General features: G+C 42.5%; 1 protein-coding gene across 3 annotated transcripts in view; it reads left to right on the forward strand.

Annotated features, from left to right (window-relative positions):
- nbeal1 (neurobeachin-like 1) overlaps nucleotides 1-17,984 on the forward strand; it is a 45,722-nt gene that overhangs the window by 7,799 nt on the left and 19,939 nt on the right. For 2 of the 3 annotated variants that reach the window (XM_067582758.1, XM_067582759.1), the window contains 19 exons: nucleotides 2,092-2,183; nucleotides 3,928-4,089; nucleotides 4,229-4,310; nucleotides 4,518-4,645; nucleotides 4,904-4,986; nucleotides 6,312-6,397; nucleotides 7,431-7,797; nucleotides 8,054-8,160; nucleotides 9,865-9,951; nucleotides 12,576-12,659; nucleotides 13,021-13,119; nucleotides 13,236-13,807; nucleotides 14,228-14,360; nucleotides 14,716-14,835; nucleotides 15,298-15,607; nucleotides 15,905-15,990; nucleotides 16,214-16,303; nucleotides 16,482-16,659; nucleotides 16,800-16,933. In XM_067582758.1, coding sequence (XP_067438859.1) covers nucleotides 2,092-2,183; nucleotides 3,928-4,089; nucleotides 4,229-4,310; nucleotides 4,518-4,645; nucleotides 4,904-4,986; nucleotides 6,312-6,397; nucleotides 7,431-7,797; nucleotides 8,054-8,160; nucleotides 9,865-9,951; nucleotides 12,576-12,659; nucleotides 13,021-13,119; nucleotides 13,236-13,807; nucleotides 14,228-14,360; nucleotides 14,716-14,835; nucleotides 15,298-15,607; nucleotides 15,905-15,990; nucleotides 16,214-16,303; nucleotides 16,482-16,659; nucleotides 16,800-16,933 — 3,000 coding nt within the window. The remainder of the gene's footprint in view (nucleotides 1-2,091; nucleotides 2,184-3,927; nucleotides 4,090-4,228; nucleotides 4,311-4,517; nucleotides 4,646-4,903; nucleotides 4,987-6,311; nucleotides 6,398-7,430; nucleotides 7,798-8,053; nucleotides 8,161-9,864; nucleotides 9,952-12,575; nucleotides 12,660-13,020; nucleotides 13,120-13,235; nucleotides 13,808-14,227; nucleotides 14,361-14,715; nucleotides 14,836-15,297; nucleotides 15,608-15,904; nucleotides 15,991-16,213; nucleotides 16,304-16,481; nucleotides 16,660-16,799; nucleotides 16,934-17,984) is intronic. The other variant, XM_067582760.1, reaches the window with a different exon arrangement.

Below are 17,984 nucleotides of genomic sequence, written 5' to 3' on the forward strand. Positions count from 1 at the left end.
CACACACACACACAAGCCAGCGTCGCAGGATTGTTCTGATGACCTCATAGAAATAGCAGCGAGCTGGCTTCCTGCTCCGGTTTGGCTGATTCCCACTCTGACACGCAGACAGAAGCAGTCAGCCTTTCACCCCCGCCTTCCACTCCCACTCCTGGGCCGCATGGCTCCACAATTCCTGAGAAAATTCCTTTTTTTTTTCTAGTTGTCATGTGTTTCCTTCAGTCTCAAGCTATTTAATCTGCAAATTCTTTCATATATATCTCGGAAGGAAATTGTATAAATTGGTTTGTGAATCATCTGTAGCCCTGTGTCCATGTGTCAAGCTTCCTTTTTGTCTGGAATTGGCATCATTGGATCTTTTTAGGTGTCTACCATTTGCAGGGAAGTCATAATAACAGTGATGAAAGAAAGCCTCATCGCAAATTAATCTGTCGCTCTCACACTTTGGTCCATCAGAGGATGAATCCTAATTGTTTTAACGATTTAACGAAGATTCCAGTTGCCTCAATTCATGACAGAATACCATGCTAAATGCACAATATATTAACTGGTGTTATGGTAATCTTCTCTGATCACCTCATCAGCCCTCCTTGACCTAGATTGCTCACTCACACCCACCAGATGGCCAAATTCCTTTTGACAGAAACCAACGGGGGGTGCGGGCAAGCGATTACCCCTCTATGATGAATTAATTACTCTTCCCAAGCTACATATTACCATGTGTCCTGCACTCTGCAAGTCTGCAGTGTTATGACAGCTCTACCTCTGCTGCATGTTATTGCTTCAAACACTATAGTTTTTTTTCCTCTATTTGAAGTTTTATAATCCAGAAACGTTATAATCCCCCTATCTCTCAGTTTGTTGTCTTCATGATACCCGACACTCTCTCTCCTTAAAGCTCCTGTGTGTAGAACTCTTATGTGATTATAGCGTCTTTCAACTTATTCCAATGACTTGAGGCTTTGGTTGCTGAAAAATGAAACTATGCTGTAGAAATTGCTGCAGTGTGTGTGTATGTGTGTGTGTGTGTTTTGGTTATTCTCAGTGTCCCCAGGTCAGATCCGTTGGTTGTGGTGGTAGTAATTCGTAATTACTAAGATGAAAAGAAAGGGTGCAGCATAATTGGATGATTTAAAACAACTTAAAAGTTCATGTAAACCAGCCTCCCTCAGAACAATAAATATGCAAGTATTTTTTGAGTTTACATGAACACATGTCTTTATGGTCCCACTTTGCTAAGTAGTTTAGTAGTTTTTGAAATGCGGTCCCTTGTTTTCTGGTTTTTCCGTGTTTGTTCCTGTGGGCTGAGGGGATTTTACACCAGGAACTTTTACTGTTACCCAGCAGCAGGCTGAGCCAGGCCAGCCTTCCTCTGTAGCCGATGTTGCCATCCCATCCTTCTCTGGGCATTGTTCCAGGAATTTAGGAAATGTCGATCAGCCGGCTGTTAGAAACCCCCCCCCTTCAGAATGCAGCCAGGCCTGTTTTCCACTATCAACAGGTGCATGTTTAAGCTTCTGCGCCTTCAAAAAGATAAGAAACTCACACATCCACCTGAGACATTCCTGCTCCCACATGCTTGACATACTGCAATAGTAGCTACGTAAACCGCTAAACTTGTTTTTTTAGTGTTGTGCTACAGTATACGCAGGCATCAACATGTTTGTTTCTCACTTCTTATAGTCTAACATTTGTATCCTTTTGTTTTTAAACTTGCTAGTGGCAAAATGGAAGTGAAAATCTGTCATTTATGTATTTTTATTTGTAAGTATTAAAGTCCTCGAGACAATTAAAACCTTTCAACCTTTCATATCCATTGTTACTAGCATTGAGAATTACAGAGAGACAAAAATGCTTGCGACCTATTGTTGTCTGGGTTTAGAAGTCACAGGGGACATATGTACAATAAATGTAATCAAATTGCAGACAAGGCCTGTCAGCTGCCTGCCATTTATGTATTATAACTGACAGCTTGAGTCAGCAAAGGCCACTAACTGTATTGTGTCCTTTTCTTTACCATCCTCTCTCTCTCTGCTTCCCTCTCTTCCATCTTTATTGCTCTCCTTCACCTCCTATCTTGACATTTCTCAGAGGGATCCAGACTACTTGAAGCTATGGCTGGAGATTTTCATCAGCTCCTATGAACGATGCCTGGATGTGGACTTTGAAAAGCCACCGTCAAGGTAACTTGTGACAAACTGCGATCACAATTTATCATTTGAAGCTTGATAATAACAAACATATTTATGCATTTAATAGTTAAAGTAACAGTAATAAAATCTATTAATGGGCACAATAAATACTAGGGCTGCAATATCATTTGAGAAGCTGGAATCAGATAATTGGAAGACTTTTAAAAAAAAAAAAAAAAAGAATCAGAACAATAAATCGATTATCAAAATAGTTGTTGATTAATTTAAAGTAATAATCTTGAAGATTTTCATTTAAATAAATTCCTGTTAAGTCATCTATGTCCAAATGATGTAACACAATGGTGAGCGAACCTATGGCCCACTGATGAAAGTCCTTGCATTTGTAGTATCACGAACTGGATGTCGATGGCGACATTCTCAGGTAGTGGTGCACAGTTAGTGATGCGTTTTCCGTCACCCAGCAGCGATTGGTCCGCCAGAGAGGGTAGGTGGCGCTAACGCAACAGACGGGCTCTTCAACTCACTGCCAACCGACTGACGTCACACAGGTGACACTGTTTGGATCTCTGGGAAGTGAGATCCAAAAACACACCTGCAGTTACTGCTTATTGCCATAGGTGCCGCCAAAGAGAACGAAACAGAGATCTTCGTGATGGCTACTTTAATAGTCGGCAACTAATTGATTGATTAATCCTTGCAGTTCTACCAAAAAATACCAAGTTCTTCTTCTGTATACTCAAAAGTAACTGGAAATATAAAATGCATCTCTTAATGTGCGCAAGAGAATTTGTCATAAGAAAATCATGATACATTTAACTGTATCTGATTTCTGCTATTTCGTCTCGCACTGTCCTGTCAGCATCCTTCCATCTATAATATATCACATACTCTGATTACACTGGCTTCCCTATTACATTTAACAATACACCAATGCAGTTTTCTGCATTAGGTCGTCGCGAGTGGGTTCAAAACTATCCCTGCTTGTATGCGTCATCCACAGCGTGACCACACACTGTGCAGCCTGCCACTGCACAACCAAAAATAGCCCGACCACACCGGGTTCTTTTTTTGCAGAGCGGTCACATTTTGTTGCAGGTGATGCTCTGATGTGTGTCAACATGTGAACATATGATGCAGGTTAACGTGAGAACCCCTGAGATCTTAAACACACACACCTGAAAGTCTGTATCCAGTATGTTAGATCAACATCAGATGAAGCCTGAGTCAGTCACATTTCATAACAGAGGGAGGGCCATGTGAATATTGGTGGTTAAATCCCATTTGTTGAGCTTTTTATCTCTCCCTCGCTCTGTCATTTCCTTTTTCTCCTCCTCCCTTGACTTATATTTCTGCCCATCCTCTTCGGCTTACTCTCCAACTCCCTCCTTCATCCTCCTCTTCCCTCTGCCATCTCTGTGCCTTTTGTCCTCTGCCTTCTCTCCGTTTTCTTCTCTCCCCTCCTCCTTCCCTCTCTCTCTCCCTTCCTCTTCAGCTGCCACATCTGTCCTGCTTTCCCACCGACATTCACTGCGTGGGTTTGGCTGCGCTCCCTCTCTCTTGTATGAGCAGTTTTCCAAGGAATTAATGCCTGAATGCAGGCCATAACCAGGCATGTGTGTGACTGAGAAAATGCAGAAAGTGAACCTGCCCTTGTCTTTAATGCAGCGATAAACCCCAATAATGAACAGCAACAATTTTATAACCTGTGTTGAGAGATTAAACACTGGAATAGATTCTTATTCCTCTTGCGGTCGTTGTGCATCTGTGTCTCCAGGCCAGAGGAGGTTCCTCCGGTGTTGACCCTCCTCCCAGACAACATCCTGCAGGTTTTGCGCCACCAGCTGCTGCAGTGCGTCCAGAAAGCCTCCGATGGCCTGGAGCCTGAGCAGCAAAACCTGGCACTGCTGCTGCTCAAGTTCCTTATCATCATCTGCAGGTCAGGACAGCAAACATATACATATCGTATAACCACTATACAGAAGAATAGTAATGTAATAGCGCTGGTATGAAAAAGCAAGCTAACTGTGTGTGTGTGTGTGTGTGTGTGCGTTTGCATGATTGGATGTTTCTGAAAGGAACCTGTCCAACGTGGAGGAGATCGGCACTTGCTCTTACATCAATCACATCATCACCATGACGACACTCTATATTCAGCAGGTCTGACTCGTCCCTTTGCCTTTGCTCTGATGTCTCTGTTTTTCTCTGCTCTGCAAATTATTGTCCCCAAAACATTAGCTGCACAATTTTTTTTAATTTCTTCACGAAGTAAATAAAATTAGAGTATTAAAGTAAGTAATTATGATCAGAATGAGGCCTATAGTAGCAGGTGTGAAGTGTGTCTCTGTGTGTGTGTGGTGTTTTTAGCTGAAGAGCAAGACCAAAGAGAAGGAGATGGCCGACCAGAGCCAGGCCGAGGAGTTTGTCCGTCATGCGCTGGCTTTCTGCGAGAGCCTCTACGACCCTTACCGCAACTGGAGGCATCGAACCTGCGGGTAACAACATACAGCAGCTGGCTCAGCATCACTTATATATAACATGAAACAATGAAGCTAACTTTGTCATCCACCAGCAGTAGTGGCAATTTAACATGCTGTTTTCATATAAATGCATATATTGATGGTAAATTTTATAATCTACCATCATCCTGGCCTTTGACTAGTGTTGATGAAAGCAGGATAAAGCGTACCAGTGTGCATGCTTGTTTGTTTTCATATTTGCTTCCTAACTGTACTGTATGTGTTTCTCTCCAGAGAGCAGCTGGGTACAGTAGAGAGGAGCAGACAGAAGTACAAAGCAGCTCCACTCACTGTTGAGTTTGTTCCCTTCTTTTACCGTAAGTCTCTCATTTTTCATTCTGGATATAAAACTACTGTATTAAAATAGTTGGATTGGTGCATAAGCATCAACTGTATATCTTACTTTCAGTTAACCTGTCCTAAAAAAACAAATCAGTCGCAGTGTTTACTGTGTATGGCCCATAATTTGCATCTCATTCTTCAATAGCCCCTGGGTATGGATGAGGAAGCTCCTCTCTCTTCTCTTCTCTCCTCTCCTCTCCTCTCCTCCTCTCCCCTTTCCTCTCCCCTCCTCTCCTCCCCTCCCCTCCCCTCTCATCTCCTAAGAGCTCGTGTCGTCACTCCCTCTCTCTCACTGCCTCCTCTCTCATCTCTGGGTTCAGCTGAATCCACTCTTTGTGTCCTCGCTCTGTTTGCCAGGCGTTCAGATGAGCTGATAGTGAATGGTGTCTGTCAAGCCACTTCAGCGACGCTGTCGGCCATTTTGAACAAATACTCCCTTCTGTCTTGTGTACTATGTGTGACTGCTGTGGTTTGGCACCAGAGATAACACCCAAGGCCCAACCTGAGTGTGTGTGCGTGGGATTTTGATAGTAACAAGTTCAGTTACTCTATCCATTTATTTAGCCCTTTCTCCCTGATAAGTGATAAAGGACTCTGTTCTTAATGTTTGCAAAAACACTCAAAGTGAATCAGTATTTTATACAAGACTTACTTTTTTGACCCATCAACGACATTTCAGGCAAAATCATTTTCACAATTTATTCCATCAATGAAAACAACTCATCATATTGAAAGAATTTGTTCATTTAATTCAGTTTTATTAATTTGGAAAACCAGCTACTAATTTGCAGATCTTACATGATTGATCGATAATATTGTCATCAGTGGATCTACTCATAGTGATCTTGTGATAGCAGAGTTTAATAGAATCGTGGCATGATTGAGATGAAGGAAACAAGACATCACGGAGCCAAGACATCACATGTCTTCTGCCCAATTGGATGTGTTGACAGATGAGTTAATGGATGACTGGAACCACCACGACCCCGAGGTTACTGGCAAGACCGCCACATGCCTGTGTGTGTTTGTGCGCTGCTGCGTGTGTGCTCACTAATGCCCTATCTTATCCACTTTGCAGTTTTCATTTGGCTTTCATGAGTGTCTGTGTGTATGAAAGAGTTGGAAAAGATAAAGGTGTGTCTGTGTGCATTCATCAGTGTTTTGGTTATGGACGAAAATACAGGAACTTCAACAGTTAGCTGTTAACTGTGGTTTCCTTTTATGGTTGTATTTGCATGGCTGACATCATGCTTATAGGTTCAGCTAATGTAGCGTGTGTGTGTGTCTGTCCTCTTTCCAGAATGCTTCCAGGAAAGTGAACACCTGAAGGAGAGTCTGAAATGCTGCCTGCTGCACCTGTTTGGAGCTATAGTAGCTGGTGATCAGGTAAGCCTCTGGACGGTCTGGAGGTCAGACAGACCTTTTAACTGGCAGGTCACAGGCTTGATCCCCTTGATCACTGCTGCGCTCTTATCTCCTCTTGTTGGCCGTGGATGTGTTTGGAGAGTGTTCCAAGATCGGATTACTTTTCATTTATTAATGAAAGCTGACCGTTTAGGCTTCCACTTTCTTGGGCCACAAGACATGAGCGTTAAAGTCTAATAATCACATAAATAAATGGTGACAAGATTAGTGATGGCTTTTAAATATTTATTAAATTATTCTTATTATTCTTATCATTCTTCTTCTTCTTCTTAATAATAATAATAATAATAATAATAATGCATTATTACATTATTATAATTATGATATATCAAATATTAAAATATGTATCAAATATTTATTAATTTATTTAAAATAATTAATTATGTCGTAATTAATTAAACACTCACTTGTTGAATCTACAAAAAAAATGCCCTTGCATTTGTCAGAGTCCAAGGTGATATGTTCAGATGTCTTTTTTTGTTTGGAATTGGGAATTTTCTTCCATAAAAATAATTAATTGATGATCAAAATAGTTGCAGATTTATTTTCTGTCGACTGACTAATCGACTAATCATTTCAGCTCTACATATATTTGTATTTCAGGAGGAGCTGTATGGGGGCAGTAAACTATTGAGTGTGAAAACTGTTGTTGAATTTGTTTTTGTTTGTTTTTTTTTAAATTTTGTGCAAGATGAGTGATGAAAAACATGTCTGACACCCCGATAGCAAGAAGCAACAGGACCAGACAATAAGCCAAGCAAAACAACAACATGAGCAAAAATAAATATATAAGTAAAATTTTGACTTAATACTAGATGCATGTGTGTAGGGGTGTGTGTGTGTGTGTGTGTGTTAATGTGGGTAGGTGATGAAAAATGAATGTTATTGAGTTCTCATCCCGTGAAACCAGGCGGTGTGCCTGCTTTTGAGTAACCCCTATACCTTTCATTCTATCTCTCCAACCTCCCACCCTCCATCCCTCCGTCTCCGGCAGAGGAATGCTCTGCTCGCCATCTCTCCAGCCACCATGGAGGTGTTGATGCGGGTGCTGGCTGACTGCTCCATGGGTAGTTGCTCTTCAGACGAGGGCGAGGACTGGGACAGCGAGGCCCCCGACCGTAAGGCGCTGTTGACTCTGGGCTGCCTGAGGGAGGTGGTGCAGCGCCTCCTGGCCTCCAGCTCTGACCAGCGGCAAGTGGAAATCGCCTCTGTGCTGGAAAACTACTTCAAGCTGCTCAACTCGGACCCGGCGGCTGTGGTTGCCGCCCGACAGCAGCAGCAGCAACAAGCCAAGGGCCGAGTGCCGACACTAGGCCGACACTGGGAGAGCCGATTTGTGGCGCTGCAAGTAAACATGCTAGGTAGGGTCTTCATTTATGATAAAGGCCTCAAATTACACTTATAATGATGATATTGATGATTTTTCAAACATCTGTTCTATTTTGTTGAATCAGGATTTTTCAAGCTAATGTAACTTATTCCACTTCCTGTTTTTATTTCTCTTTGCTTTTATTTCCCTTCTTTCTGTCTGTGTCTCTCTATCTTTCTCCATCTCTGTCTCTTTGTGTTTCTGTCTCTTTGTCTGCTTCTCTGTCTATTCCTACTGCTGTCTCTCAGACACTATCAGGGACATGTTCCTGTGTTCAGACAGGCCAGTTCTACAAGCCATCTTCCTCAACAGTAATTGTTTTGAGCACCTGACACGACTGCTGCAGAACAGCAAGGTAACAGCATAGGTCTTCCTTTCTAAATATAACCTGAAAACGGCTGGTGTTTGATAATTCTGAGCAAATTTTTCTAGCTCAGAACTGGGGCAAAATGGAACATTATTCAGAGATGCAAACTCCTCACCTTTCAGCGAAATTCGACGTTTCGAGATCAAAATATGTCACCTACGAGATTCAAGTAGATCAGAGGAGAAATAGTTCATTTTAACTTCAGCAATACAAATCCTTGGTTTCCAAGAATTCCAATTATGTGGTTTGGAGCTTTCTACTCGTGTAAACCCGTCTTAAGGGGCGTCTCATACGTGACCATGACAACAGCAAAAAAACAAACAACAGCATAATGACAAGTGGTTTGAATTCTACAAGCGCTAAGTCAGTAGTTTTCATGATGCTGCTTATCTGTTTACATCAAACCTCACACCAAGACACGGGTAAGATGAAGTGTTACGCAGCAATAACAGACACCAATTAGTTTATTTGATACGTATTCTGCATTTATGTTACTTGTCATATGTAATTATGCATATAGACTAGATGTAAGCTTCTCAGGAATTTTACCAATTACATGCTTGATAGTGGAAGAGTGTTAACAAATAAGCTACTACAAGCAGATTTCCAACATACTTTTGTATCTTGTTGTTGTCTTCTTGTTTTTGTCTTGTTCATGTATTCAGCTCCCACATCTATTGATTCCTTCTATGTGTTTTATGTAGGGTTGTTTTACCCCATAAAGCCTGTTAGTTTTCAGGCAGATGCAAGTATACTTAAAACTAACTAGAGATCAGAATGTAAAGCGAACATGTTTCAAAATTATATCCCGGGGGTCGCATGCCCCCACACCCTCCTAGTTGTGACAGGTTTTCTCTATCCACGCAATGTTCTCACCTTTTTTACCCCCTACCTGTTTGCATCCCTGATTATTCCGAACTTATTTGTTGATCATATCTTGTATCTGATACTACAAGATCCTAAGGCTGTTTTAAGTTCTAATCTCATATCATTATGACATCCCCTAATACACATTTTCCCCCCACTGCAGTCTTTATTTATGTAGGAATCTATCAAATTTTTTAGATGTTTTTAATTCTGAAATGTGTTTTTTTCATACTTTAATAGAAGAACTGACATTGTAGTAGTGTAGTACAACTATACATGAATCAAATTAGCTTTTTTAGCTATTAATCTACTCGTTTGTAGTTGTGTTTTATTCTGTATATAAAGGCAAAAATGTTTTCTGATGAAAGACAACTTTTAAAGAAGGTTGTTTCATTTTAGACCAACCCATTTTACATGAATATGTCCAGAATTTAGAAATCAGGATTGTTCTTTTACGTCTCTGGTAAAACAGCTACCGTAGGTCAGGTATTGTACATGTAATATAGGTAGATTTATTTGTCAAGATCAGGTCTAGCCTCTATGTCATGTTTAGTACGTCAGGTTTCAGAGTGAGAAAGAGCATTTTGCCCACCCTGCATGTTTACCTCCCCGCAGCAAGGCTGGATCACCCACCAACACGCCTCCACGCAGTGACCCCCGCTGAGGGTCACGGCTTTTAACCTCTCACCCTATCCTCCACTCACTCATCTTTCCTCCCCTGCACAATCCTCTGTTTCTCCCTTGTCTTCATTTTTCTCTCTCTCTCTCTCTCTCTCTCAACCTCCCCACATGCTATGTTGACATGTTGCCTGTTGTTTGTGTCAGCTGGTTAATGCTAGGTGCACGGCGGCAGACAAGGACCAGAAAGATATAACCAACAACAGGTTACTGACAGGAGAGAGGGACACTCAGGTACCGCCGAGAAAGCCCCACATCACCTGACCCCCCCTCATCATCCACCTCCCTGCCCCTTGTCCTCACCCGCTGCTGCCACGTCCCACCACCTTCACCTCACCAGAGCCATGTGGCCACTCCACAGCAAGACCTTGCCCCAGATAATATTTATAATTGGATTATCTTTTAACAAAAAAAAACAATAATCCACCCACTGAGTAGCTCTAAGCTCTAGTCATTGGATTGTCAGTGTGCTTGCAGGAAACACACTGTTCGTCACGTGTGTATTATTTATTTAACATATTGTTACTGTAACACTAACCATGTTTGTGACGTGTAAGGTTTTCACATTAATACTCTACTTGTGGTTTAAAGACAAAAGCAGAGCATTGCAGGCCCAGAGATCAGGTTCACAGTGTAATTTTAAATGAAGCCGCGTTCTAGTTACTGTAAGTCTTGTTTTCACTAAGGTGTTGCACTGCTGATTCCCTGCAACACACAAGCAATAGTGCAAGTACTTTATAAAGTTTTCTTTTAGATTAAGTAAAGCAACATAATGGTTAACAGAAGGTTTATACAGTAAAGGTTCTTTCTTTTCTAGTACTTATCAAAGCATTAATATCAGTCTGAAAAGAATTGGTTCACTGCCTTCTGTGGTTGCAAGTTACAGGTCTGTTGCTCCTCTGGGTGTGGTCCAGAGTGTTGCACCTGTAACTAATAGTGATGTCACAATGTATTGACACACCTTGGAGTGCACTTCGACATCTCTCACAAGTTAAACCACTGGAGGTTGACAAAACAAGATTTTCAGGTCAAATGTTTGTGTGTTAGACAGTTTCCAAATGTACAAGAATTGTATCAATGTGCATCATATAGATCTCTGTATTTTATTTTCTGGGCCTGGTGGAACATCACATGAAATGTAGCAGCTAGTAAAGCACCAGTTGAAATATCTGAAAAAGATCGATTTATCAATCAGGTGCCCAAATCTGAAGAAGTTTATGCCTACATCTACACAGTTTATCTTCCCACACTTAAAACTGCTCGATATTATCAGCTATTGTTGTCTTTGGCACTATTTATCATGTTGCAAGCTCTAAGACATGAAGCTGTCTCTTACCTGCCAAGGACTGCCTTCTGAAAGGTGCAGTGTCTTTAACTTATCAGTCAGAACTCATTCACTAAATCATCTCATGTGCACAGAAAGGTCACCTGTTCCCTTCAGAGTATCCCCACTTTTATTCCGCTCTTTGTACTTTTCCTGCTCAAAGAGGAACCTTTTAAAAGGTATAATCCCTCTATTGATCTGGATGATGTGAATACAGGTGGTCAAACCCGCATGAAGACACACACACACACACACACACACACATCAATGAGCCTTTGTTGTAGTTCAGCTGTAACCTGATACGGTGGCAGATGCTGCATGTTTTAGACATTAAGCTTTTGTCGTTTGCGAGGTCACCTGTAGAACTGCAGGTTTAGTAAGTGAAAGCAGCTATTTAGTTCAACTACAGTAGAGAATCAACAGTAATACAGGTGCAAGAAAAAAAAAACAACCCAAGTCCAAAATGAGAATTGACCCACATTGCAGTGCAATATTGCCATCTTGCTGTGGAGTGACCTGTTTGTCTCCCTCACAGCTATGTCTACTTCATTTCATTTTTTAATTGCAATGATCAGTTTCCTCACCCCTCCCTCCCTCCCTTCCTCTCCCACCCTCCCCTCCACATTGTCCTGGTTTTCTGCGGTATACTATGGGCTCCACTGGAATGCTTATCACATTGGCCTGGTGTGTGATCTCACAGAGTTCAGTGGTTTGAGGTGATCTGGACTCAGTGATGATGATCTAAGTGTTTTAATCTTCGCCACAGTCCCTCTCCAGCTGGTCCAAGACTCTCTGTAGGATAAACCAAGCCTACAGCTGCATGTTTACTCTAATGACGGGTCCAGCGGCCCAGAACATGTCGGACATGAGCAGGACGGAGCTGGATGGAGATGTGTTTTTATGTTTATTTGTCATGGTTTGGCTTGTGTTTTATGGGTTGCATGCTTTGTGTGTGTGTGTGTCTGTGTGAATAAAAAGAGTGAGGTACTTCTTTGTGGTTGTCTGTGTGTGTGGAGGTGGGTGTTTTGTTTTTTTTTTTGTTCTTGACCAAGCCCTGAGAGCTTCCTGCTCCAGTCGGATCTCCCTATTGCTATTTAAAGGGATTGTTTTTTTTTACCTGGAGCAGAAAGACAACACTTATCTTCACTATAACATCTGCAGTACAAGCTTTTATGCCGGCCCCTACTGCAGTGGCAAACAGGGTTCTAACCATCACTGATGATTTTACTCACATTTTACACACACACACTAATTGATTCAAACTCCAAATCATCTGCTTAAGTCTCCCTTTTATTCCTCCAAGTGTGATGCATGTTGTATTCAGTGCCTTTAAAAGGTTGATCATTATCATTTTAGCTTTACAAACCTTGTACATGAATGTGGCTTTAAATTGTCTGCATGCTTGTTGCCCTGAAACATTCATCTGGAATAAGAGGAGATTTGACCAGCCATGTGTTATTACATTCTCTGCTCATCGCTAAAAGAACAAGTGATTGACTGTAGTGAGTGACTGACTAGTCTTATTTTCTTTCAGGTGTTTCAAGGGCGACTAGACTCCTTGGCTGTCGCAACCATCAAAGCCCTGACAACAGTGATGCACAACTCACCAGCTGCAAAGGTAAAGGGATCACAAATAAATGCATTTAAATACATGCTACGGATATACTCCTTATTTAATTACTGCTGAATTGTAAAGCTCTTCATTTTATGGGCTTCTGCCTCATCTGGGAAGGCTGAATGTCATGCTGTGATGGATGGAGATAGAGAAGAAATTGTAGTTTGGGATGTTTACAGACGTAGTTAAGATCGCTCAACCAGATTACAAAATTCTGAGAAGTGAAATCGACCATCTTTTCCTGACACAGTTGTCATCAAGGTTCACTTCATAACATGTTTTGCAGACCTGAATAGAAGTTATCAGCACTCAGATGTCTTAAAGTTGTATTTTAATTTATTTGTTTTTCCCATTGCCCCTGCAGGAGGTGTTCAAGGAGAGGATTGGTTACAATCACCTGTATGAAGTGCTCATCTCACTCGGCCAGCCGTCTCGACACTTACTCAAAGAGCTGATGAACATGGTTGGTATCGGTCTGCTTGAATGATGTCTTGTTAACTACCTATTGTTTCCTGACCGACTAAATGCGGCTCTCTAATCCGCTGTGTTCTTTATTTCTCTATGTGAACATGTGTGTAGGCGGTGGAGGGTGAGCACACCTCAGTGGGGCTCCTGGGCATCAGTAATGTGGAGCCCTTGCTGCTGCTCGTCCAGTGGCTCCCAGAGCTGGACTCATCGGAGCTGCAGCTTTTTACAGCCGACTGGCTCCGCCGCCTCAGCTGCCTCAACCGCCAGACCCGCGCAACCTGCGTCAATGCTGCCATGGTCATGCGAGCACTTGCTGCCCTGGAGCGTCACCAGCGGCTACACAGAGCTTGCGCTGAGAGCCTATTGGGATTGGTAGGCTCACTGGGCTCCCAGTCCATGAGTGCCAGGGAACTCTTGGCGCTCCTGCGCCTCCTCAGGCCTCCAGAGTCTAGCCAAGCACACCCCTACGTGGGTCCCGCCCTGAAATCCCTCCTCGCTATGGTACGCAAACAGGGCCTGGAAAGTGCCATGCAGTACTTTGATCTGTCACCTAGCATGGCTGGTATTGCAGTTCCTACAGTGCAGCGCTGGCCAGGCTCTGCCTTCAGCTTCCTGGCCTGGTTGTCACTGGACCAGGACCAGCTGGGACCAACCAGCAAAGACAAGAGGAAGCAGCTCTACAGGTGAGATTAAAAGGGATGTGGAGAGAAGAACTGACACTGAAAGAATGGAGAAGAGAGACTGGAGGATGAGGGAATCCGTGTTAATGCAAGTGTTTCAACTATTTATATCAACCAAATGTGACAAACAATAATATAATAGAGAATCCAGCACCATTTGGTGTAATCAGCAATACATTTAATATCAAAATATGTGTTGCTATTGCAGCTGCTATCTGAAATTTCATCATAAAGCTTTCTTTGTATGATTATTTATACATTTTCTTCACAAAAGTAAGCATTATTAGGAACTGACATGCTCTGTTTCTTGTAAAATCCCCAAACTTCTCAGTCCTGCAAAACCAGATATAACTGAAAAACATGTCAAAAGTATACATGTCAACACCTGCTCAAAACTGTTTTCCTTTATTTCATCCCATACAGCTTTTTTACCCCGGGTGGGACGGGGTTCGAAGCCTTCATCAGCTCAGCGGGTGTGCTGGTGGTGGCTGTTTGTACGAAGAAGGAGTATGTCACAGTCATGCTGCCTGACTACTGCTTCTGTGACTCTCTGTGGGTGAGTCAGGTTTCATGTCATCATTTATTGACATTAATTTACTGGACGGGTAGTGCTACTCGTCCAGCACTGAAATACTGAACACAGCATTGAAATTTAGAATCAATATCCATCACATGTAGAAAATGATATTGCTTGAAATGATAATGATTTGGATGACTCTCTTTACATAGACCAAAACATTTTCTTAGACTCACTTATACTTTAATTAGCCAAATAAGTCAAAATATAGGAAATTCTGAATATTCCAGAGTCTGGCAACACTGATGCCTGACTCTATGTTTAGAAGATGAACACATTTTAACCTAACATCTTTATTAAAGGAGCTAAACTGGGACTGAATTTCTGTCTACAGCACAGCATCGGTGTGGTGCACGTACCAGGAAAGAGGCCGTTCGGACAGAGTCTCGTCTACATTTATGTGGATGGACAGCAGAAACTGTCTGCCCCCCTCAAGTATCCCACCATGACAGAGGTGAGACCTGCATTCACTTGATTAATAATGGAAAATTAGCAACTTCATAGCAGCGTGGTCAACCAACCAGATTGTGTGTGTTTTCATTCAGTTTGCCTGCCAGTGCTGTTGGCAAGTGACATTATAACCTAAGTTTTTATCTTTTCACCATTTTGCAGAGATGAACAGACAGATGTGAAGATGTCTGTTGTAACTGCAGTTGAATTTACTTAAATGTCATTCTGCTTAATTTAGCAATGAACCATGAGAGACTGCTGATGCATTATGAGGCCATTAAATAAGACGCAGTTTGAAATTAATGAATATTCTGGACTGAAATCCTGTAAGGAATCATCAGTAACCCGCCGCTTACTCTTTCTAATTTATTTATCTGTTTATGATAGAGCAGGGTCTTAAATGCACATCATGCAGGTTTTTATTTCTGCTCACTCCCACTCTTGTTCTCTTCTCATCCACCCACAGCCATTTACCTCCTGCTGCATTGGCTCAGCAGGCCACCGGACCACCACTCCCCCGCCGTCCCAGATCCCAGACCCTCCCTTCTCCTCAGCCACCACACCCACCACTCGCTCCTCGCTGGGTGGGATCCTGTCACCACAGACGTGGGGAGGACTGCTGGGGGGAAAGCCTGAGTCTGTGACTAAGCTCATCTCAGCGGGGACCCAGGACAGCGAGTGGGGAAGCCCCACGTCGCTGCAGGGCCAACTGGGAAGCGTCATGGTGTTCCATGAGCCCCTACAGCCCAACCACATAAAAGCCATCTGTAGTGCTGGTAAGCAGAGAGAGAGGTTGTGAGAGGAGGAGGAAGAAAGATAGAAGAGGAGGAGAGATTTATAAATTACAGAAAAGTATAGTGGGATGAAGGCAGCGTGGTGTTTGATAGAACAGTATTTCATAAGATGAGCAGCATCCCACAGTAAAGATGAAAAGCAGTACAGAAAACACAAATTCAAATTCAAATGATGATATTGAAACTGAATACAGATCATAGATTACATAAAAGTAAAGTAAGAATGTTTTTTATTCTATTCTTTCTCTGTCTTACATTCTCACTCTTTCTTCTATGCAGGTCCAAACTGTATCTCTCCATTCAAAGCCCAGGAATCAGAACTTGGTGACCTTTCAACCAAATTGCTGCTACACTACTCACCCAAGGTGATTTGGACCACTGCAGTTTCAGCCATTTCTTCTTAAAGCTTTAAAATCAGCCACATAGGTTGCTTCAGCTCTCTGTGTGTCAGAGTGGGGAAATCTGGCTACTGCTTTCAAATGTAGTCACCATAAATTAAGGAATGATTTTATCCAGATAAAATGATATTCTTACCACAGTCCAGGAAATCTACCAGTTGTTCCCTAAACACGGTTATTTTATCAACAGGCGTGTAGGAACCCCATCTGCCTCGATCTGTCCCCCAACATGCTGCATGGACGCTTGACTGGGAACAAAGTCGTCAACTGGGATATCAAGGTGGGAGGAACATCCTACTCATGCTGTCACATTTGTTCTGTGCTCCGAGGAATATCGCAAGGACTCTAATGTGACCTTTGCACACTTGATTTTTCTATACCTTTAAGAGCACCCGCTACATGCCGACCTCTCTTACATGAATGTGTATTAATATGTGTTGCCGTTCTGTCTTTGGCAGGATATGATCAACTGTGTGGGCGGCCTGCAAGTGCTTATCCCTATACTGGAGCAGTTATCTCTGATGACCCCCGATCAACAGGCCATTGATCCTGCAGCTGGGTCAGATTTCATCACTCCTGATGTGACCACACCAGCTGATGGAGATTGGGTGATTCTCCCATCCAACAGAGCTTCAGGTCTGTTCTGCCACAACCTCCAAAATTACTCCCCCCTCCTCCCCCAATTTCTCCTTACTCTCCACTGAACTGTGAAGTCGGGGCACTGTGTTAATAAGCAGCATGTGGAAACAAATGTATCTTCTCACATTCTATTTCAGAGGCACGCCTGGAGAAGAATCTGGTGGCCACCTTACTGCTGGTGCTGAAACATTTCCTGCAGAGACACCTAATCAACCAGGAGAACCTGCTCCACTCGCATGGTCTCGGCACACTGGGAGCCCTGCTACAGAAGGTCTCTGTTTAAGCCTAAACCAGCACACGACTGATATTACCAGGGTGTCAGGGCGTAGACAGGAATAATGGGCGCAGTGCACAGGAGGAGACTATTAACTAAAGATCTGCAAATGATTAAGTTCATAAATCATACATTTCTTGATAGCAGGCCAGTCTGAAATGAAAATATGAATATGAAATAATATTTTCAATTCATACTTGAAGACCACAAAACACAACTTGCACCAAAAACATAAATTCTATGCCTCTTAGCAAATTGTGGGGTGGGGTATATGATTCGGCAGAGGTGTGGTTCTTGACAAACAGTGTCTGGCCATTTCCTACCGATGGAATGCATTTCACAAAATGAATTAATTACACAGTATCCCCCCATAATACTAGCCCATGCAAAAAGGACTTAGAATAAACCTCTTGTGTTTTTCACCCTATTCAAGCTGGATTAGTTTTACTTCAAGAGGTTCTGCAGCGGAAGAATTAAGAATCTCTTACTGACTTCAGTTTTTTTGTGCGAGGCCCGGATACAAAACGGTGTGAGAATCATGAACGGACCTCACCAAGTAAATTAATTCGCCTCAGATGGCTTTTGTCCCCGTCTGTATGTTCATCTATGTGTTTGTTCTGTGTGTCTGTGTTTGTCTTTCCTTTGTATCGCTCTATTTCCCTCGATTGCTCATTCTTGCTTCCTCAGCTCTCTTTCTTCTGCCTCTCCTTTTGTATCTTTTGTCCAATCTTCTTGGCCCAAGTGCCTCAGTATTTATTTGTTTATTGGGGGGGGTGGGGGGTGGAAATACCTCTGAATCAGCTTTTAAACCATGGGAAAGTAAAAACCTCCACAGAGACCCAGATTAAAGAAAGTGTCTTAGATGCGGTAATAATTGCTCTGGGCAAAGCAACCACACCCTGTAAATGGTGAGTGTTCAAATAAACCACTTATGTGTTTCCCCATTCCAACAAGTCCCTTATTTGCATTGTGTAGACGGTGTTAGGGGTGATGTTGCTTGATAATTGTTCGTCAGTAGTGCTCATTAGTGTTAATGTGACAGAATTGC

This window comes from Thunnus thynnus, chromosome 24 (assembly GCF_963924715.1).
Source record: "Thunnus thynnus chromosome 24, fThuThy2.1, whole genome shotgun sequence".
NCBI classification, from domain to species: domain Eukaryota; kingdom Metazoa; phylum Chordata; class Actinopteri; order Scombriformes; family Scombridae; genus Thunnus; species Thunnus thynnus.